The 23,745-nt window shown below is 42.5% G+C and overlaps 1 protein-coding gene across 15 annotated transcripts in view; it reads left to right on the top strand.

Moving 5' to 3' along the window:
* The window catches only part of WDR19 (WD repeat domain 19), a 106,384-nt gene that overhangs the window by 72,138 nt on the left and 10,501 nt on the right, over window positions 1-23,745 (top strand). For 11 of the 15 annotated variants that reach the window (XR_010156296.1, XR_010156295.1, XR_010156291.1 and 8 more), the window contains 9 exons: window positions 1,600-1,746; window positions 2,360-2,484; window positions 4,304-4,416; window positions 5,939-6,007; window positions 14,519-14,596; window positions 16,449-16,545; window positions 18,436-18,560; window positions 21,458-21,539; window positions 23,277-23,427. Coding sequence is in view for 9 of the 15 variants with exons in the window: in XM_063808730.1 (XP_063664800.1) it covers window positions 1,600-1,746; window positions 2,360-2,484; window positions 4,304-4,416; window positions 5,939-6,007; window positions 14,519-14,596; window positions 16,449-16,545; window positions 18,436-18,560; window positions 21,458-21,539; window positions 23,277-23,427 (987 nt within the window). In the remaining 6 variants the exon portion in view is untranslated. Of the gene's footprint in view, window positions 1-1,599; window positions 1,747-2,359; window positions 2,485-4,303; window positions 4,417-5,938; window positions 6,008-14,518; window positions 14,597-16,448; window positions 16,546-18,435; window positions 18,561-21,457; window positions 21,540-21,651; window positions 23,428-23,745 lie in introns of those variants that run through there. The other 4 variants (XR_010156293.1, XR_010156294.1, XM_054682832.2 and 1 more) reach the window with 4 other exon arrangements.

Raw genomic sequence — 23,745 nt, forward strand, 5'->3', positions numbered from 1 at the left:
AAACCAACATCAGAGTGAACAGGCAACCTACAGAATGGGAGAAAATTTTTGCAACCTACTCATCTGACAAAGGGCTAATATCCAGAATCTACAATGAACTCAAACAAATTTACAAGAAAAAAACAACCCCATCAAAAAGTGGGTGAAGGATATAAACAGACACTTCTCAAAAGAAGACATTTATACAGCCAAAAAACACATGAAAAAATGCTCATCATCACTGGCCATCAGAGAAATGCAAATCAAAACCACAATGAGATACCATCTCACACCAGTTAGAATGGCGATCATTAAAAAGTCAGGAAACAACAGGTGCTGGAGAGGATGTGGAGAAATAGGAACACTTTTACACTGTTGGTGGGACTGTAAACTAGTTCAATCATTGTGGAAGTCAGTGTGGTGATTCCTCAGGGATCTAGAACTAGAAATATCATTTGACCCAGCCATCCCATTACTGGGTATATATGCAAAGGATTATAAATCATGCTGCTATGAAGACACATGCACACGTATGTTTATTGTGGCACTATTCACAATAGCAAAGACTTAGAACCAACCCAAATGTCCAACAATGATAGACTGGATTAAGAAAATGTGGCACATATACACCATGGAATACTATGCAGCCATAAAAAATGATGAGTTCATGTCCTTTGTAGGGACATGGATGAAGCTGGAAACCATCATTCTCAGCAAACTATTGCAAGGACAAAAAACCGAACACCTCATGTTCTCACTCATAGGTGGGAATTGAACAATGAGAACACATGGACACAGGAAGGGGAACATCACACACCGGGGCCTGTTGTGGGGTGGGGGGAGGAGGGAGGGATAGCATTAGGTGATATACCTAATGCTAAATGACGAGTTAATGGGTGCAGCACACCAACATGGCACATGTATACATAGGTAACAAACCTGCACGTTGTGCACATGTACCCTAAAACTTAAAGTATAATAATAAAAAATAATTAAAAAAATAAAAAAATAAAAAAATTTTTTAAAGAAGTGTAACTTTCTATAGCCTCTGGAAATTAACTTAGAAATATCTATTAAGGAACTTTTAAAGGAGATTTAATACCCTTCACTTTTAGAAAAGTAACTTTAGGAAATAGAGATATACACTGAATGTCTTGTTGAAATGGAGCTGAGAGCTGGTCAGGAACTGAAGAGGGGTCCTGAGCTCTATCTAGAAGTCAACACTAAAGTTTGAGCTTTGTGACTGAGGATATATAAAGGTTTTATATATCAACATTAAGCTGTATCTATAATTGTGAAAAAAATCTACATTTTCTATATTACTATTATAATCTTCCTACTTAAAAGGAAAAAAAACAGTAAAATGTTTAAAAATATATAGCTTTGATTCAGATGGGAAAATACAATTTAATATTGATATTTTACTGTTCATTTATCAAATTCCTAAACAGAACATTTTAGTGGGATGGTTCCTGGTATTTTTCTGATAAAGGAAAAAGAAGTTCAGGAAAAATAAGCAGTCACCATCAATAAAATTTAAAAGTGTCCTAAACATTTATCAACATTTTCTCCCCAAATTGACAGTGTTAAAAAAAGTTTATCTGAGCTATTTTTTTACAGATACAAAGAAGCTGTTGTGGCTTACGAAAATGCAAAACAGTGGCAAAGTGTAATCCGCATCTATCTGGATCACCTCAATAATCCTGAAAAAGCTGTCAATATTGTTAGAGAGACCCAGTCTCTGGATGGAGCCAAAATGGTAGCCAGGTAACATAATACATTAATATTTTTGGACTTTCAAAAACTAACCATAAAAGTAAGCCTCTGCCTTCTATCATCAAATATATTAATTCAAAAGGAATATTTAGTCTTTATTTTTTTATCAGGTCTAAGCGTTTAAATTCAAAGGCTGTCGTGGTCAGCAGACGAGAGTATGTCTTTCAAGTGTAAGCATATAATATAGAACTGCATGCTGGGCGTGGTGGCTCACACCTGTAATCCCAGCACTTTGGGAGGCTGAGGCAGGTGGATCACCTGAGGTCAGGAGTTTGAGACCAGCCTGGCCAACATGGTGAAACCCCATCTCTACTGAAAATACAAAAGATTAGCTGGGTGTGGTGGTGCATGCCTGTAGTTCCAGCTACTTGGGAGGCTGAGGCAGGAAAGTCGCTTCAACCCAGGAGGCGGAGGCTGCAGTGAGCCGAGATTGCACCACTGCACTCCAGCCTGGGTGACAGAGTGGGACTCCATCTCAAAAAAAAAAAAAAGAACTGCAATTTATCTAAAAATTTTGATTTTTACATGGTTTCTCCTGGTTGAAAAATTTTGTAAATCACAAATTTATATTAAGAGTCTAGCTAATTAAAGTACTTTGCTTTAGGTTTTTTCTACAGCTTGGTGACTATGGGTCTGCCATCCAGTTTCTTGTCATGTCCAAATGCAACAATGAAGCTTTCACACTGGCTCAGCAACACAACAAAATGGAAATCTATGCAGATATTATTGGTAAATACCATTTTTTCCCTGGTTCTCTTCAAGATGTTTATCATAAAAACACTTTGTCTCTTATGATCTAATTATCAGATTGGTATACATGCAAGAATGCGCCTGGTGTAAATGTTTACCATTTATACATAGACACACATGTATCTATGTTATGTGTTGGATTCGAAGATCCCTGCTACTTCAAGGTGAGATGGTATTATTAAAAAGGACTATTTTCAAAAATTAAGGGTTTTTCTGTGTGAATTCCAAGAGAGGCTAGATTTCCCAAATCCTGCTATTTATCAGCCAGTAGTAAATCAAAGATTTCAAAATGAAGGTGATAGGAAATGCAAGATGATTTTTGAAAATGTAAATATTTTCATTAAAAAATTGAGTTACAAATTAAGAAAAATGCTTACTTTGATGAAGAGTGATATACACAAGATGTGTTTTTCAAAGATTTGGACAGTCCAAAGGATAATTTGATATTCTGAGAATGCGTGCTTAGAGGTTTTCTTCTCATGTTTGCAATTATTTTTAGAAACTACTGAAATAATTTTCAGATTTTCATTTCATGGACCATACATAATGTTATTTGTGTTTTGTTTTGTTTTCTTATTGTGCTAAAATATATATAATATAAAATTTCCATTTAAAAGTGTACAATTTGGTACATTCATTCACGTTGTTATGCGGCCATGACCACTGTCCATCTCTAGAACTTTTTCATCATCCCAGACTGTCTCTGTACCCGTTAAATAATAATTCCCCATTGCCCTCTTTTCCCCAGACCCTGGTAACCATGATTTTACTTTCTGTATCTGTGAATTTGACTATTCGTGGTACCTCATATAAGTGGAATCATAAAATATTTGTTCTTTTTGTGTTATTCTGTTTTTTAAAATCCACGAAATGACCATAAGAATTGATGTTAGGATTCACAAGAAAATATTTATTTCAGTCTTCAAGGAAACAAATTAATTAGGTAAAAGCTTCTTGGGATGCTTTGGCTTCCCAAATGACTTCTTGCGAAGTCATTAAGATAATTAGAGAAAACAGAGTTAAAAAAAAGAAAAGGAGTACAGATAGGCAACTTTAGAATTGCCAATGTTTAACTTGACAGATGACATTTCTGTCCTAACATTACTACCACCATTTCACTAAAGCAGTTTTTCTAAGTTCGTAAGAATATGGTTTGTCTTATATAAGATGTGTATATTGGCGGGGGTGTGTGGGCCTCCTCCCACCTTCAAAACACACACATACTTTTCCCCACTTTGCTTTATGCCTTTCTCTTATAAACTCCCTCTTCCTCCAGCTGGAGGCGCAGCATGGTTGTTATACTTTAGTATTCTATTGGGCCCCAACTCCCACGGGTAAATGTAAACAATGAGTTGGAATTCCAGTAGCTTTTGGGGTCCTTCTTCCTCTATGCTTAATATATTTAAGCCCCAAGCCAAAGGAAAGACAGTCATATCTTTAACCAGCATCTACTGGCTACTTGAATGTCATCTTCCCTACTTGTCTGACAAATACACAGACTATTGTTTAAACCAGGCATTGCTGAGAGGGATGCATTCCATTTGTATTACTAACAAAAACCTTATAATTTCCTCTCCTGGTTCACATTTAGAGTTAAAAAAAAAAAAAGATGGAACAGAGTTACTGTTTGGAGTAATTGTGATAAGTATGTTTTGTGATGAAAACAGACATTAATAATTACATTGATGTTTGCTGTTAAGAGTTTTTAATCACCTATTTTTAGATTTTATTTTCAGGTTAGCAATAAAAGGTAAACAAATTTTGCTTAGATATTTTACTCAGTAAACTTCTGTTATAGGTTCTGAAGACACTACTAATGAAGACTATCAAAGCATTGCCTTATACTTTGAAGGAGAAAAGAGATATCTTCAGGCTGGAAAATTCTTCTTGCTGTGTGGCCAATATTCACGAGTTAGTATTTGCCAAGAAAATATACACTGACTCCGCAGGAATAATTGTAGGAAATATATGTAAATTCCAGGAATAATTGTAGGAAATATATGTAAATTCCAGTAACTCCCACTCAGATTTGAAATCTCAGAGCTAACTCTGAAATCTTCCTCTCCCTCCCACACCCAGTCACAGCCTTCCTTCGTAATACCTCTCACATCTGTCACTTTCATTCTAACTACTGTCAGCTCAGTCCAGGCCCAGATGACCTTGCTTCTGATTATTGCAGTAGTTTCTTAGTTTTCCTGTTTTTAGTTTGTCCGCCTTTAGAGTTTGTCATCCTTCACTTTGTTCCCCAAATAATAGTTGCTTTCACTGTTACAGAGCCCCCTGGCCTAAGGCAGGGGTTACAGTGTCCAAAGAAGGGACCTCATAAGTGAAGCTATGGGGTAAAGCTGCGCTTTGTTCATGTGACAGGGTAGGGACTACTGAATGGCACATGTCTTAAGAAGCCAGCTGCTTCTCACCTCCATAAAGTTGTTGTCATTTAGGAATCCAGGCCCTGTAGTGCCAGATCATATGATTTTTTCAAGAGAAACGGAAGCTTGGGGCTGCCAGTTTTGAAATATGTGCCCCAGTATTTATAGAATACCTCACTGGCCAAAAAAAACATGTCTGTGTGTGAATTCAGCCTGCAGGCCACCACCAACTTGTTGTTGCTGGCCTCTTAGATAAAGTCCAAACTCCTTAGCTGGCACTTAAGAGAAATTTCCATAGTTTGACCAACCAGCCAGAACTCCCTAATCTGGCACCCAGCCGTTTCCATGGAAGAGTCCCACACTCCTCTAACAGCCAGGCCTTCATCCATCCTGTTCTCCATCTGGGTTCCTCTCTGCTCTCTACACCACCTACCACAAACCTATTTGTCCTTCAAGTGACACCTTCAGGATCATCTCCATGCAAAACCATCTTTTCTTCCTCAGAGCACCTATTTAAAAAAAACACTAACAATCCAGTCCATTTGTCTTTTTATAGTTGTAAATTTCTTCCTAAGTGTGGTGTTACGGTGTTCAGGAATTAGACAATTATAACTTAAAATAATCAGTCTCATATTATCATCATATCACACAGATCTTAGCAAGATTGTACATAACACAGAAAATAGGGGCCGTGCCATACCATTCCCGGTATTCTCCACGGGATCTAGCGAAGTCCCACACACATAGTAGCAGGTTGTCAGTAACTGTTTGTTGAAAGAATAAATGAATGAAAATAATTAAATCTTCCTACTGAAAAGGGCACATTTTGCCTTTTCATTTCATCAGGACTAGATTCTTCAGAGGGTTAACTGGGTCCTTCCATTTTTTAAACTATATCCAGCTTTTAAGGACATATTTAAGATCCAACACCATGCAAGCCCCTGGTTGAGATGAAGATACTTTCACAGACTGTAATTACTTTGTGTAAAAGCTGTGTGAAAGCTTTGTTTTCCCTAATGTGAAAACATTCTGAAAATTTTTAATTGCTGTAATTCTCTTTTCAGGCACTTAAACACTTCCTGAAATGCCCAAGCTCGGAAGATAATGTGGCAATAGAAATGGCAATTGAAACTGTAAGTACGCTTTCAATGAAACTTTCAAGAATGCCAATTTTTTAAAAAACTTCTTGAAAAAAATTTTAAATATATGCAGAAGTAGACCAAACAGTATTACAAACCCCTACATACCTATCGTGTAGCTTCAACAGCTGTCAATACATAGACAGCCTCATTTTTTTCATACCCTCACCCTCTTTCCCCGGTTTTTTTTTTTAAGTAAATCGCAGTCACCATATCATTTCACTTGTGGATACAATATCAGTGTCTAAAAGATAAGAACCTTTGGATTTTCTTTTAGGTGTAACTTGCATACAGTAAAGTTCACAAATCCTAAGTGTACAACTCGATTAGTTTTTTCCTCTATGCATACCTGTGTACCCCCCACCCAGATCAAGATATAGAACATTTCCAGCTCCCGAAAGTCTCCACATGTCACCCCCCAGTCAATATCCCCCACCAAAGGTAACCACAATTCTGACTTATATTCTTATAGATTCGTTTTGCCTGTGTATAAACTTCATAGAAACAGAATCACACATGTGTCCTCTTATGTCCAGTTTCAGTCAGCATTATGTATGCAAATGTGTCCGTTTGTGTTATTGCACATAGCAGTAAGTCATTCTTTTTTTTTTGAGACAGAGTTTCGCTCTTTTGCCCAGGCTGGAGTGCAGTGGTGCAATCTCGGCTCACTGCAACCTCTGCCTTCCAGTTTCAAGCGATTCTTCTGTCTCAGCCTCCCAAGTAGCTGGGATTACCGGTGCCTGCCACCTTGCCCAGCTAATTTTTGTATTTTTAGTAGAAACGGGGTTTCACCATGTTGGCCAGGCTGGTCTCGAACTCCTGACCTCGTGATCTGCCCACATCAGCCTCCCAAAGTGCTGGGATTACAGGTGTGAGCCACTGCGCCCAGCCCAGCAATAGGTCATTCTTCTTCATTGCTGTGTAGTATTCCACTACATGACTGTACTACAATTTATTTACCCCTTACTCCGTTAATGGACTTTTGAGTTGTCTCCAGTTTGGGCATATTATGAATAAAGCTGCACTAAAGCTGTTCATGTCTTTTGGTGAACAAAAACCCTCAGTTTTATTGGGTATATATCCAGGAGTAGAATTATTAGGTCATAGTATTCTAAATACAGGTCTTTTTGTCAGATATATGTTGCAAAAATCTTCAAAGGCATGGCTTGCCTTTTTATTCTCTTGACGAACATAAATTCTTAACTTTTAATAAAGTCCAACTCATGAATCTTTTATAGTTAGTGCTTTTTGGTCCAATTAAGAAATTTTAAGCTGGGTGCAGTGGATCACTTGAGGTCAGGACTTCAAGACCAGCCTGGCCAACATGGTGAAACCCCATCTCTACTAAAAATACAATAATTAGCTGGACATAGTGGCGGGCACCTGTAATCCCAGGTACTTCAGAGGCTGAGGCAGGAGAATCACTTGAACCCAGGTGGCAGAGGTTGTAGTGGGCCGAGACTGTGCCATTGCACTCCAGCCTGGGCAACAAGAATGAAACTCCATCTCAAAAAAAAAAAAAAACAGAAAAGAAATCTCTGCCTATCCCATGATCATGAAAATATTTCCCTTACGTTTTCTTCTAGTAGTTTGTTCTATCTGTCTCATTTAGGCTTATGCCCATCCTGAGTTAATTAGGTATATGGTGTAAGGTAGGGGTCAAGGATATTTCTTCTCAATGTGGATATCCTGTTGACCCAGCACCATTTATCAAAATACTATCCTTTCCACCACAGAATTGCCACAGAGCATTTGTCATAAATGAAATTACCATGTGGTATGAATCTGGTTTGGGATCCTCTAGTCTTTTCCATTGCTTTAGTCGTCTGTCCTTGTACCAATACTCCATTGTCTTGATTACTATATGTATTATATATTATAATCTTTCTGTTTGTGTGGATTTGCCTATCCTAGACATTTTATATAAATGGAACCATATAATATGTGGCCTTTTGTGCCTGCTTCTCTCATTTAGCGTCATGTTTTCAAGGCTCTTCCATGTTGTAGCATGTGTCAAGAATTCATGCCTTCTTATGGCTGAATAATATTCCGTCGTATGAATATACCACACATTGTTTATTCATCAGTTGGTGGGCATTTGTTGTTTCTTCTTTTTGGCTATTATGAGTAATACTGCTATTAACATTTGTGTGCGAGTTTTCATTTCTCTTAAGTGTATTACTCAGAAGTGGAATTTCTAGGCCATATGTAAACTCTATGTTTAACATTTTGAGAAACTGTCCAACTGTTTCCTGAAGCAGCTGACCACTTACATTCCAACAGGCACTGTGTGAGGGTTCCAGTTTTTCTAACAACAATTCCTTGATATTGTCAGCTATCTAGTTAGGGTTTGAATTTCTTCAACTCTTGCATAAATGCTTTCATACAGTTTTTAGTTCACCTCAGTATCAAGACAAGGCTCATGTATTACATTTAGTTTATATGGGCCTTAAGTCTCTTTTCATCTCCCTTCCCCTCCCTTATTCTCTCCTTCTCTCTCTCTCTCTCTCTTCAACTCTATATCTCCTAAACACCGCCCCCACACGCATACTTGCTATTTATTTGTTAAGAAAATGGGTCATTTATCCTGAGGAATTTCTGACATTTTGATTTAGCTAATTACATCCTTGTGGTATAATTTCCCTGTATTTCCCACTAACTAGTAGTTAAATCTAGATACTTGATCAGATATGGATGGTATTTCTGTAAAAACAACTTCATAGATGGTACCGTGTACTTCCTATTCTCATCACAGCAGTAGGGCCACATCTTTTTTTTTTTTTTTCTTTTTTTTTTTTTTTTGAGACAGAGTCTCACTTTGTCACCCAGGCTGGAGTTCAGTGGTGCAATCTCAGCTCACTGCAACCTCTGCCTCCTGGGTTCAAGTGATTCTCCTGCCTCGGCCTCCAGCAGTAGCTGAGATTACAGGTGTGTGCTACCATACCCAGCTAATTTTTTTGTACTTTTAGTAGAGACAGGGTTTCACCATGTTGGTCAGGCTGGTCTCGAACTCCTTACCTCAAATGATCTGCCCGCCTTGGCCTCCCAAAGTGCTGGGATTAAAGGCATGAGCCACCACACCCAGCCTAGTAGGGCCATATCTTAAATCAACTTGGGCTGCCATAACAAAATACCATAGTCTGGTTGACTTGTGGAGTTTGGGAAGTCCAAGATCAAGGTGCCAGTAATTTGGTTCCTGATGAGGGCTCTCTTCCTGACTTGCAGACAGCAGCCTTCTCACTGTGTCCGCACGTGGCCTTTCCTGTACATGTATGCAAGGAGAGAGATTTCTCTCCCTTCCTCTTAAGGCTACAATCTAACCCTAATTACCTCCCAGATGCTCCATTTCCAAGTATCATTACATGAAGATTGGGGCTTTAACAGATGAATTTGGGGGATGTAGGGGGACACAAACAGTTCATAATAGCCCATATTTTTTTGGTCTCTTTTTTGTTGTTTTGTTGTTGTTGTTTTTTGTCACACAGGCTGGAGTGCAGTGGCATGATCTTGGCTCACTGCAAACTCCACCTCCTGGGTTCAAGTGATTCTCCTGCCTCAGCCCCTTGAGTTGCCCACCACCACACCTGGCTATTTTTTTTTTTTTTTTTCTATTTTTTAGTAGAGACGGATGTTTTAGCATGTTGGCCAGGCTGTTCTCAAACTCCTGACCTCCGGTGATCCACCCACCTTGGCCTCCCAAAGTGTTGGGATTACAGGCGTGAGCCACCGCGCCCGGCCTGGTCTCTCTTTTTATGGTGTTAAGATTGATTATTGGGTGTAGGTATGGTCAGCCTGATCAATCTATGATAAGCTTTCCCATCAACTTTTCACCTAATGATCTCAGCAACCATTGATGATTATCACTTAGATTGGGGTGTCCAATCTTTTGACTTCCCTAGGCCACATTGGAAGAAGAAGACGACTTGCCTTTAATTAATAAGTCCAGAAGGGCTCTGATTTGGGTAGTTCAAGTGTCCATTGCAGGTTTAATCAACTGGTGGCCACAGGGATGGAATATCATGCCTGGGCAAACTGGGTCAAATTCCCACCACTAGACAAAGTTCAGTAGCCATGGAGATGGGGTCTGTTAAGACATGGAATTTCCACTAGAACTCCATGGTTGAAGTGAAGTAGAAGCATCTCTCAGAAGAGTTGAAGGAATGAATATTAGACAAAATTATGGATGTCCCTTGCAGCTGTCAAATTTCTCTCCTTTCATTAGTATTCTGTAATCCCACAGTACTTTCTCACTGTTGTGTTTCTAATGGATTTTGTTAAATTTTATTAAGGCCAAGGACATGTAGTCAGTGAAACCAACATATTTGTACTTATTGCTGGGATTACTTCATTCAGACAAGTCCATTCTGAATTTTACTACTGGATTTTTTTTTCAAGTGCAGCTGCAAGTCATTTTATTCTCAAGCTGCAAAACCTGTAGTGGCTCCCCATTGCCTCCACAGTTCATTCCCAAATTATCCTTCATGGATCATAAAATCTTAGAAATACCTGGAAGTGAACCAGTCTAACCTTCTTCACTTTACTGATGGGGAAACTGAGGTACCAGAAGATGATATGACTAACCTACAGACACCCAGATAGAAAGTAATTGATCTGGGACTAAAACCAAAGCTTCCTTTCCTTCCCACTTACTTCTTACACTCCTCTAGGTCAGCAGCCTGTGCTACAACTAAATTGGCCACTTTTTTCCCCCCGTTTTGAGACAGGGTCTCTCTCTGTTGCCCAGGTGGCACAATCAGAGCTCACTGCAGCCTCGACCTCCTGAGTTCAAGCAATTCTCCCACCTTAGCCTCCCAAGTAGCTGGGACTACAGACATGCCACCGCACCTGGCCAATTTTTTATTTTTTGTAGAGATGGGTTTTTGCTATGTTGCCTTGGCTGGTCTTGAACTCCTAAGCTCAAGTGATCCTTCCACCTTAGCCTCCCAAAGTGCTGTGATTACATGTGTGAGCACAGTGCCCAGCCTTAAACTGCCCTCTTTTATTTGAATAGTTCAGGGCTCCGCTTCCTTCGTTCCTTCGCTCTTGCTCCTTACACCTAAAACACCCCTCCCCCTGCACCTCTCCATCTCATACCCCTACCCAGTAAGCCTTTCCTAAACTGTCCTCGGGATGAAATTTCACCCTCCCTAGAATGGTCTAAGCACTTTGAATGTCACTTATTGCTATAGTAAGTCCCTTCAGATTTACAAGTTCCTCAAGGTCCAGAACCCATCTCTTCAAGAGAGTGTTTAGCACATGGCAGTCACTCAGTATTTGTTGAATTGAGCACATGTTGGTCCCCAGCTCAGTGAAAATAGATGATACAAGTTTCCTTCCCAATCCTCCATTTCTTTCTTTCTTGGGGACCTTCCCCTGGGGAAAAAAAAAATCACTTTTACTCGTGACTTGCATTTTCTCACAATCTGTGTGCTCTTTCACCTGCTGATTTGCAGCCAGAAGCCACACCCCTGAGTTACTGGGTACATCGTCAAAATGCTTGTGCTTCACCCACCCCCACCCACCCCCATCCTCAACACCTCAAGGCTCTGAAATGCCTCCTTGGTTTATGGAGGGGGAAGGGAAGTACGAGGCCCCTCACTGGGAGATGATGGGGAGGGTGGGGCTCACTGGTGTTCCTCAGGTGAGTTGGGAGAGTCCTCCTTACCTCCTTGCACTCAGCTTCTGCCTTCCCCACTCCATGAACTTGCTTGAAAAGGTCCCCACAGATCTCTCACTTGCTAAATATAGAAGTCTCTTCTCAGTCTTCACCCTACTCCATATTACGGTCACATTTTACCCTATTATACTATGTCTTTCTGGACATTTTTCCCCTCAGAACACTGCATCTTCTGTTCTCCACTTCCTTCTCAGATGGTCCCTTCTCAGCCTCCTTCCCTGGCCCCTCTGCCCCTTCAATGCCAGCGCCCCTCAGCATTCCATCCGCACCCTGCCGTGAGTTGCCTTTGCCTGGCCACATCTATTCCCTGCTGGCTCTCCTGTCTGCCTGTCTGTCCTGACACTTCAAGTGTGCTCCGCTCTCCCTGGGGGCAGCTGCCATTATTGCTGGTGATAAAAACAATAGGGACAGCCGGGCATGGTGGCTCACACCTGTAATCCCAGCACTTTGGGAGGCTGAGGTGGGCGGATCACCTGAGGTCAGAAGTTCGAGACCAGCCTGACCAATATGGAGAAATCCCATCTCTACTAAAAATGTAAAATTAGCCGGGAGTGGTGGCATATGCCTGTAATCCCAGCTACTCGGGAGGCTGAGGCAGGAGAATCACTTGAACCCAGGAGGTGGAGGTTGCGGTGAGCCAAGATCATGCCATTGCACTCCAGCCTGGGCAACAAGAGCGAAACTCCATCTAAAAAAAAAAAAAATAGGGACACCTATCGAGTGCTGACCCTAGCAGTGGAGTAGCCACATTTTGCATATGTAATAGTGAAAATTACTTATTGCTTCTCTGAAATTTAAATTTAACTGGGAATCCTGTATTTTTATTGTCTGTATTTGACAGTCCTGTCTACTTGGCACCTGTCCAAGCCCTGTACATGTATTGACTTATTTAATCCTCACAACAGTTCTGTGAGTTAGGTGCTATTATTGCCCACATTGAGGCCCCAAGAGTAATCTGCCCACGATCACATGGGTCTCAAGGAGTGTCACTAAATTGACCTCCAGCAGGCTGGCTCCAGAGCCTTTGCTTTAACCATTTCTCTGTCCTGGCTTATTCACCCAAAGCCATCCACAGAAGCCATCAAGAGAACAAGCTCTATCATTTATGTACCAACGTCCCTGCTTTACCGAAGTGGCAAGAGCAGAGGTGACACAGATTGGTGAAAGCCTAGCTTTTTCCCCTGACGATGACCACAGGCAGGGCAGTGTGCAGAAAACCTGCAGCCTGAGAGCCTCTGCACCTGCAGGTTCAGGGTCATCTCTTTATTACTCAAGTCTACTGATTGCATCCTTCCTCTGCCAGACAGATAACTTGCAGACTTGTCCTCATACCTCCCCTGAGGTGTAGCAAGCAAGGCCATGTGTGGCTGAGTCCCCAGTGATCATCTCCTCCATTTTCCAGTGGCTTTTCTCATTGTAATGTCATTACCATGACAAGACTGTTCAGTGTTCCTTCCCCTAAGCTGAGCTCCAGCTGTGTTTTTGGCTCACCCCTTTTTAATAGACACACAATTCTGAAGCCTCCTAATTTTGTCAGTAATTCCCTAGTGCCTCCCCTAAATTCCTGACCTCACACATTCTGTTCCTATTAAACTCATACATGCCCATCCTGCAATGTGGTACATTATTTTTCCTGCTCAACACCACCCAATACTTCAGTGATTTAACTCACCTTTATGGAGATGACTTTTTTTTTTTTTTTTTTGAGACAAAGTCTCACGCTATCGCCCAGGCTAGAGTGCAGGGACGGGATGTCGGCTCACTGCAACCTTTGCCTCCCAGGTTCAAGCCGATTCTCATGCCTCAGCCTCCCGAGTAGCTGAGATTACAGGCATGCACTACCACACCCAGCTAATTTTTGTATGTTTAGGAGAGACAGGATCTCGTCATGTTGGCCAGGCTGGTCTTGAACTCCTGGCCTCAAGTGATCCACCCACCTCAGCCTCCCAAAGTGCTGGGATTACAGGCATGAGCCACCGTGCCTGGCCTGGAGATGACTTTTAAATAAAGATTTCTAAGCCAGCCTTCTCTCCAGAACCCCACCCACGTTTCAGCTGCTTGCTCTTGTCCAGGCTCCCCTGGCTGGGACCCTCACTTCTTTACACTTTCAATGACATGTAGTCATGCGCAAGTACATTTCCTCAGGGAGCCGCTGCAGAGGAGGGCACCTGGAATGATACTGTTGTGTCAGCGCTTGTGCTTAAGATGCTGTCCTCAAGGTGTCATAGTCATTTAAGAAAGTTTTTATTAAAACATCCAAGGGCCAGGCACGGTGGCTCGTGCCTGTAATCTCAGCACTTTGGGAGGCTGAGGCGAGCAGATCACAAGGTCAGGAGATCGAGACCATCGTGGCCAACATGGTGAAACCCCGTCTCTACTAAAACTACAAAAATTAGCTGGGTGTGGTGGTGTGTGCCTATAGTCCCAGCTACTCGAGAGGCTGAGGCAGGAGAATCGCTTGAACCCGGGAGGCGGAGATTGCAGTGAGCCAAGATCATGCCACTGCACTCCAGCCTGGTGACAGAGCGAGACTCTGTCTCAAAAAAAAAAAAAAAAAATCCAAGAAGTACATTCTCTGTGCATGTGAAAGAAAATATGGTATTTTGATACAGCAGCTAAGAAAAAGCTTCTAAGGATGGATTTTTATTAATGGAGACTCTAGCAACAAATGAAGAAAGGCCCTGATCCTATGTCATATTTCAGACACTTTACTATAGATACTATTAATGTTTTTTATTCCATCTCCCTAAGCAGAAGATTGTCTTTTTCTCCACTCTTGCTCGGTTTAAGATGCTGAATTTGCTGGGTTTTTCTCTCTTGTTAAACAGGTTGGTCAGGCCAAAGATGAACTGCTGACCAATCAGCTGATAGACCATCTCCTGGGGGAGAACGATGGCATGCCTAAGGTACTGAGCACGTGGGCTTCGTGTGCATCCTCAGGTCTCAGTTACAGTTTGATTCTGCCTGTTTTTACCCATCATGCTTTTACAACATAGACATGAAAAAGTTTCTCTCTGCCAGTAGCATAGATCATCTAGACCAGGAGCGTCCAATCTTTTTGCTTCCCTGGGTCACATTGGAAGAAGAAGAATTGTCTTGGGCCACACGTAACTAACACTAACAATAGCTGATGAGTTTTTTAAAAAAAATCGCAAAAAAACTCATAATGTTTTAAGAAAGTTTACAAATTTGTGTTGGACTGCATTCAAAGCTGTCCAGGGCCACATGTGGCCTGCAGGCTGTGGGTTGGACAAGCTTGATCTAGACAGACCCTGTGTTTTGGAGGATAACGTCTATTCACTCTTTAAAATTGGCTTTGCCACCTATGAGATAGCCATGCCCCTCTAGATAACAATCCTCACCACATACAATTTTTCTCAAATGTTATAATTTTGTTTATTCTAGGAACTATGAAAAAAGATCACTGACGTTGCAACTATGACCTAGGACTCATCACTAAAACTCAGAGGGTGCTTTGTTTACATTTCAAAAATTATGGAAGTTAACAAAAATCAGATTAAGCATAAAGGTAGTTCTCTGTAACATAAAATAGAAATAAATTGGCCAGGCGCGGTGGCTCATGCCTGTAATCCCAGCACTTTGGGAGGCCAAGGCGGGTGGATCACTTGAGGTCAGGAGTTGGAGACTAGCCTGGCCAACATGGCGAAACCCCGTCTCTACAAAAAATATAAAATTAGCCAGTCATGGTGGCATGCGCCTATAGTCCTAGCTACTCAGGAGGCTGAGGCAGGAGAATTGCTTGAAGCCAGGAGGCAGAGGTTGCAGTGAACCGAGATTGTGCCACTGCACTCCAGCCTGGGCGACAGAGTGAGACTCCATCTCAAAAAGAAAAAGTAAGAAAGAAATCATTACAAGCATATTTTCAAAATATGCGACTCACTGTGGCTTCCTACAGAACGTCCATCTTCTCCCAGTCCTGGTGAGGAGAGACCCACACACCTTTGAGAATGCCCCAGACCTCCTTCTTCCCCTTTGCTTTATGTTCAAGGAGATTTGCTGGTGAAGAACTCAAGTCACTGATTGGAAGCGAGGGCAATAGAATGTCACAGCTGGAGAGGACCGTAGTGGTCCCTGAGTCCATTTTCTGCATCTTACACATAAAGCCACAGAGACCCAGAGCAGCTCAGTTAACTTGCCAAAGGATACAGGCCCTTCAACTGCTCCAGCCACCTCCCATGGTGTCCACTTATTCCAATAATCTGAAAACCAGCGTCAGATGCTCGCAGCTGTCTAGAGTTGGAATAGGAATGGAAAATGGCCAAAGGCCAAAGAAAATGTTATAGGTCAGAGAAAATTGATATGCATATAAAAATTATTGAAAGTTTGCAAAGTTCATATATCATGTAAGAATATATTTTGTTTCCAAGTACATGAGAAATACTCTGTGGAGCAGGGTCAGGAATAGACTCAGATCCTGTGGTTCAAATCCTGACTGGCCCCCTCCTGTTGTTTCAGCTTCTTATCTGTGAAATCGGGATAACAATAGTGCCTTCTTCCTAGGGTGGTTATGAGGATTTAAATGCATTAGTACTTCTCAAGTACTTAGAATACCACCTGGCCATATTGAGCTCTGAATAAATGTTTAACAAATAAACTAATTCTTTATTCATTGAGTTTTTAAAGCAATATCAATTCTCAGTTACTGGCAGATGAATGTGATTCTAACTGAAATACAAAAATGTAATCTCCCCTTAGCTAATGAAGAAAGTAATGTTTCTATAATGGTTTATGTGTCAGGATGCCAAGTACCTGTTCCGCTTGTACATGGCTCTGAAGCAATACCGAGAAGCTGCCCAGACTGCCATCATCATTGCCAGAGAAGAGCAGTCTGCAGGTAGGTCCGTGATACGTATGTGTTACTTCCCAAGCAGGCAGCAGAATCAAGCCCCAGCCCCTTTTCTGTGTAGGAAAGAGTAGCCCCTACGTTTCTACCATAGGCTTGCTTTGAACCCAAAAGACTAAAGAGATGACCATTTCTAGGTTTCAGAGGGGTTAAACAATGTACTATCCCAGGAGACTGTATAAATGTAAGAGACTAAGACCATCTCTTGTCAAGTGCTATTTCCTCTCCTCCCCCACAACCTCAGAGGTTCTGTCTCATGAATGATGTCTCCTCTCACCCCTCCAGCCCACAACCCCCTTCCTACAGTCTCACAGCATTTTCTTTCCATTCCCTGTGTTTGGCCTTAACAATATGAGACATTAGGCGATGGAGGGTAATGATGTGGTGCTGTTACAGACCTAGTTCTTTATAATATGCAGAGGCTTGATAGACTCTTCAGGATGGTTCTGCTCACATGTGCTCTGTCAATACTTATTGAGTGAGTAAGAGGATTAGTCTGATATCTTCATTAATTTTTATGAGCTGATCTTCTTAAATCTTTATAAATGTGGACACAATTTTGGAAAATATGCAGTCAAATAAGTCATTACTTTATTCAGCTTACGTTGATCTAACAACACCTTCTTCCTGTCAGATGCGTGCTAGGAGCTCAGGATACAGAGAGAACTGAGCCACAGTTCAGCCCTCAAGGTCATGATTTGATGGGAGAGACAGAAAGTAAATTCAGAGTTGGACAGGATGACAAGTGCCAGACTAGAAAGAGAAATAGGCTGAAAAGGCACAATTAAAATAAGAGCCACTGCTGGGTTACCCACAGCATCCTGAAGGTTGGGGTAGGGAGAGTTGGAGGATGGAGACGAGAGAAGGCAACGAAAGCTTTAGCTGAGTTTTGAAAGGATGGGGGAGCAGGTGACGAGGGGAGTGGAGGTTGCTGGGAGCCAGAGTGCTGGGATTTGGGGAAATGGGGAGGTGGGGAAGTGCTGGGATGAGGAAAAGTGCTGGCAAGGCTGCAGCATTTACACACCTGGAGAAGGAAGGGAGGGGAAATCAGGCCAGAAAGGAGCACAGAGGCCGATCCTGAAGGGCACAAGTCCTCTGCTCAGGAATTTGCACTTCCAGGTGTGAGTGGCACCATTGGAGGGTTTTATGCAGGGGTGTGACCTTGAGGTGTTTGGGTGTGGATCAAGGCTTGAGGGTTTTGAAGGCATACTCTGACATCAGATGTGGGCCCAGAGCAATCCTGATGAGCACTACAGCAGAAGGAAATGATGAGAAGCATTCACAGTGGGCATGGGAAGGGAGGCTGGAATTGGGAGACTGAGAGTTATACTCAGAACTCCATGGCCTGGTGGACTTCAGGGCCAGGGGCGTGCCCTGAGGAAGAGTAAGACATCAAGGAGGACACCACCGCTTTTCACCAGAGCAACTGGCTAGATGTTCATAACATCAATTAAAATAGGAAATCTGGCCGGGCGCAATGGCTCATGCCTGTAATCCCAGCACTTTGGGAGGCCGAGGAGGGTGGATTTCTTGAGCCAAGGTGTTTGAGACCAGCCTGGGCAACATGGTGAAAACCTTGTCTCTACAAAAAACACAAAAATTACCCAGGCATGGGAGGATCACTTGAGCTTGAGAGGCAGAGGTTGCAGTGAACAGAGATTGTGCCCTTGCACTCCAGCCTTGGTGACAGAGCGAGACCCTGTCTCTGACAGACAGACAGACAGACAGATAAATAGGAAATCTGCTGAGTTGCTTTGAATAAGACTTATTAAGAGATTACTAATAACAAGATTAACAAAATCCACTAGTAAGATGGGGGTCCATAGAATGTCCTCAGATGTCACCCTTTGCAATAATGTCGTTTTACCACCTTTTTTCAAGGCAACTACCGGAATGCACACGATGTTCTCTTCAGTATGTATGCAGAATTGAAATCCCAGAAGATCAAAATTCCCTCCGAGATGGCCACCAACCTCATGATTCTGCACAGCTATATACTAGTAAAGGTGAGGTCCATCGAGTGACTTGGGACATAACCTGCCAGGTGTTTGTCCCCCATTGAGATTTTTTCCAGGCCCTTCTCCGTTGGATTCGAGTGATTGTCTAGATCTCTGTATTGTTAAGTAACAAAACAAGATACAGAACATATCTACAATACGCTGCTTTGTGTGGAATGAGGCACGGGGCAGGAGGCACAGCACCAAACTCCAGTGTGGGGACAGGGAGACGGGGAGATGAGGGGGACCAGGCTTCATCATGTGCATCTTCTTATAGTGTGTGCGTTGTTTTGTTTTGCTTTTGAGACGACGTCTTGCTCTTTACCCAGGCTGGAGTGCAGTGGCACGACCTCAGCTCACTGCAACCTCTGCCTCCCAGGTTCAAGCAATTCTTCTGCCTCAGCCTTCCAAGTAGCTGGGATTACAGGCACACACCACCACACCCAGTTAATTTTTTTGTATTTTTAGTAGATACGGGGTTTCACCATGTTGGCCAGGCTGATTTCAAACTTCTGACCTCAAGTGATCCTCCTGCCTTGGCCTCCCAAAGTGCTGGGATTATAGGCATGAGCCACCACGCTCAGCTTTCTTATATTGTTTTGATTTTGAAACATGTAAATGTATTACCTGTGCCAGAAAAATAGATTTACTTAAAACATCTTTCTTTATGCAAAACTTGTTAGTTTATTTATTCTGTTAGTGGATTTCATAAAATTCCACCGTTTTGTAAATATTGTTTAGTTTTCATCCAAATATAAAAATAATACATATTCCCTAAGAAAGTTTAAAAATATAGAAAAGAATTTTTTTTTTTTTTTTTTTTTGAGATGGAGTCTCGCTCTGTCACCCAGATTGGAGTGCAGTGGCCCGATCTTGGCTCACTGCAACCTCCACCTCCCTGCTTCAAGCAATTCCCCTGCCTCAGCCTCCTGAGTAGCTGGGATTACAGGCAAATGCCACCACACCTGGCTAATTTTTTTGTATTTTTAGTAGAGATGGGGTTTCACCATGTTGGCCAGGCTGGTCTCGAACTCCTGTCCTCAGGCAATCCACCTGCCTCGGCCTCCCAAAGGGCTGGGATTACAGGCGTGAGCCACCGCGCCCGGCCAGAAAAGAATTTTTTAAAAATTCGTCCTTTAAGTCCATCACCCAGATATAACAATTGTTAATAGTGTTGTATATATTCTTTGTACTTCTATAAATGCATGTTTTTTACCAAATTGGGATTATGTTTAGTTGTGTATATTCTGTTTTTTAAATCAGTAATTATCAATACAAACAAAAATAGATCCTGCAAACATCAAGTACTTGTATGTATAATTTACATAAATGAGGCTGGGCATGGTGGCTCACACGTGTAATCCCAGTACTTTGGGAGGACAAGGCAGGAGGATCACTTAAGCCCAGGAGTTTGAGGCTGCAGTGAGCTATAATCACACCATGGCACTCCAGCCCGGGCAACAGAGCGAGACCTCAACTCCAAAAAAAGACACAATACAACTTACATAAATGTCATGTATATTCATGTGTACATTTATATATATACATATCTCTGTAAAGATACAGGCAGACTCCCACTTACATATTTTTTCACATATTCATTTATGTCACAGTACATCTTTCCATATTAATGCTAAATTGGTTCTCTGACCTGTCCACAAGAGCAGTCATGTTATGAATGATTTACATCCTAATTATTGTCTATATCAGCACTGTCCAATAGAATGTTCTACAGTGATAGAACTATTCTATACTGTACTGCCCAATATGGTAGCCACTAACCTGGCTATGGAGCACTTGAAATGCAGCTAGTACAGCTGATAAACTACATTTTTAATTGTATATGATTTTAACTTTTAAATTTAAGTAGCCATACGTGGTTAATGCCTACCACAGGAGACTGCACAGGTATATAATGCTGATTCTAAGGGAAATGCATCTGGAGTTATAACTTGCAACCTCCAGGAGTACATTTCCCTTCAGAGAGGCAGGAGGATCCTTCTTCCATAAAGAAGGGGGGTTTGAAGGAGAGAAGTCTTTCTCAGCTGCAGACATGAGTGGTCATTCAATGTCCTGGAAGCACAGAATCTTAACAAAATGGAGTCTTTAGGAGTGCAGGGGGGACAGAAACACATTGGTGGAAGATGCGGGGCAAAAATAGGAATTCCTATAAGAGGCCCTCTTGCAACAGAGCTTTCTAGCACCATAAGCCACAGGGGTGCTTCTTGAGTCCTTTTCTTTTTCTCTGGCCCCAAGGGTTGGCATCATTCCACACTCACCCCGCACATTCTCACCAAGTATCCTCAGCCCTGACCCCACATCTGTCTGCTTCTCTCCATCCCCACTGCCCTACCTTTTTGGCCTCCTTGTCTCACCCCTGGATGACTGCAGTGGCTTCATGGCCTGGCCCCTGCTGACTCTGGAGGCTCACCCCATCCTAAACGCACCCCTCGATGTGTCACTGACCCTCCTGGCCCTTGCCCAGTCTCAGGCCTTCCGCCCGTCATTGCCCTCTTAGCACAGATACGGCGCCTTTCCTTTAGCAGATCGTTCTCTCTCTTTCTACCTGATTCCTGACTCACACAGCTTTTGGGTCTTACCAGAACTTGGTGAAGTTGGTCCCCCAAGAATGGCCAGTAAGAGATAGACCGGGGATTTGAACCCATACCAAGTGGTCTAGGGCAAAGTGAAAAGCAGAGCATAGAGTAGGTGAGGCCATGGGGCCAGGCAGCAGCTGTTGAAGAGAAAAAAGTGGAGGGATCTCTAGTGGCATCAGCCAGGAAAGTCTACAAGGATCCCACAGTGACCCTGGGCCATCATCAAGGAGTTGTTTATTTGGGGGAACAAAGCATGAATTGGGGCTAATCAACGACTATAAGAAGAGTAAAATATGTCATTTGTTTCAGATTCATGTTAAAAATGGAGATCACATGAAAGGGGCTCGCATGCTTATTCGGGTGGCCAACAACATCAGCAAATTTCCATCACGTAAGTACCACTGACCAGAGCTCTCACCCATGCCCCATGCCCCATGCCGCATGCTAGCACAGCGCACCTTTTGCAGGCTTCCCTCATACACTAACTCGTTTAATTCTCACAGCAGCTCCATGAAGTGGTATGTCAGGGCCCCAAGACCACTCCCAGGTTTGATGACTCTTCACTGGGAGGATTTACAAGAGTCAACACACAGTAGTACCAAAGCCGAGATTTGTCACAGCAAAAGGATCTGAGGCAAAATGAGCAGAAGGATTCACGCAAAGGCGAGCAGGTGCAGGCACGGACATCCAAGAGTCCCTTCCCAGTGGAGCACACAGGACGCAAGTTCCGTAACTCCTCCACGACTGACTTGTACAACATGGTGAAACGTAGAGTGCCAAGAAGCTCATTAGAGACTCAGCAGCCAGGAGTTTTATTGGGGTGTGGTCACATAGGTGCCCCCTGCGTGGCATGTGCCCAGTTTTCCAGGCTCCCAGAGAACAGATGTTTGGCATAAACCACATTGTTTGTACAAAGGGCACGGTGAGCCACTCATCAGTTCTGGAAATGGTGGGAACCGTCTCCAAATCTATGTTCCAGATGCGAGCCAAGGGTTAGCTGTTCAAGCCTTTCCAAGGATGACAGTCTCAGGCCTGCACACACAAGTACTTTTCTGAACAAACTGGGACAAAAGAAATAACATTTGCCCAAGATCACATTGTCAGCTAATAATAGCCTGACTCTGTGTTCGCAAGCACGGTAGGACGTTGCCTCTGAAAAGGCCTCACTATTCCAAAAGACATGTCATGATAACATTCTTAAGTGATTAAATACTGTCACATTATATGACAGGGATCAGCAAACTTTTTCTGTAAAGGGCCAGATGTTAAATATTTTAGACTTCGTGAGTCATATGGTCTCTGTCACAACTGCTCAACTCTGCCATCTTCTCATGAATAATACATAAACGAATGGGCATGACTGTGTTTCAATAGAGCTTTATGTTTGGACACAAATGTTAACCACATACACTTTTAACATGTCACAAAAATATTTTTCTTTTGATGTTTTTTCAACCATTTAAAAATGTAAAAATCATCCTTAGCTCATGGGCCATACAAAAAGTCAGAGGGCTAGATTTGGTCCATGGGTCATAATTGGCCAACCCACATTCTCTAAGTGTATTTTCGTTGTTACATCAAAGTCTACCATGCGGGCAAGGTATGGGATAGGACAGGCACTCTCATGACTGCTGGTGGGGATGAAAATTGGTATGGCCTTTGCAGGAAGCAGTTTGGCAATTTGTGGTAAGAGTATTTTTTAAAAGGTCCTGTTTTTGAGCCAGTAATTCTGGGTGTCTGTCCTGAAGAAAGAATTTGATGCCTGCAGAGAGATTAGTGTATAAAGTCATTAATCCCCCTAATGCTTTTATCAGCAGTCCTGTCAGATGCAAAAAATATCTAAGAGGCACGAAAGGAAACTCACGGAAGTGTTGCTTCAAGGGGTGCAGGTCCTAGTGTTACAAGGCAGAACATGGTGTCATCAAAGGAAAAGCACTTGATGGGCAGTTAGCCTGACCCCACAGCTACGTACTTTCCTCATTAAACAGATCATATCTGGTTCTTTGCAGAAAAAGCAAAGTTCAGAGACCATGACCCTGTTTTCCTACAGAACCAGGGTGGAGTCCCGCCTGTATCACTGAGGACAGGAGACACTGTGCTGTTGCTGCTCTCGCCTTTTCTCTTGTAGACATTGTACCCATCCTGACGTCAACTGTGATTGAGTGTCACAGGGCAGGCCTGAGGAACTCTGCTTTCAGCTTCGCAGCTATGTTGATGAGGCCTGAATACCGCAGCAAAATAGATGCCAAATACAAAAAGAAGATCGAGGGAATGGTCAGGTAGGCAGAGATGGCTATTTCTGCTATCTAATCATATTTCTCAAAGGTATTTCCAAAAATGTAGCTGCCAATGTGCAGGCTCAATAAGAAAACGGTGGGGGGCCAGGTGCAGTGGCTCACACCTATAATCCCAACACTTTGGAAGGCTGAGGTGGACAAATCACTTGAGGTCAGTAGTTCAAGACCAGCCTGGCCAATATGATGAAACCCTATCTCTACTAAAAATACAAAAATTGGCTGAGCGTGGTGGTGCACACCTGTAGTCCCAGCTACTCAGGAGGCTGGGGCAGGAGAATTGCTTGAACCTGGGAGGCAGAG

Source organism: Pan troglodytes, chromosome 3 (genome assembly GCF_028858775.2).
Source record: "Pan troglodytes isolate AG18354 chromosome 3, NHGRI_mPanTro3-v2.0_pri, whole genome shotgun sequence".
NCBI classification, from domain to species: domain Eukaryota; kingdom Metazoa; phylum Chordata; class Mammalia; order Primates; family Hominidae; genus Pan; species Pan troglodytes.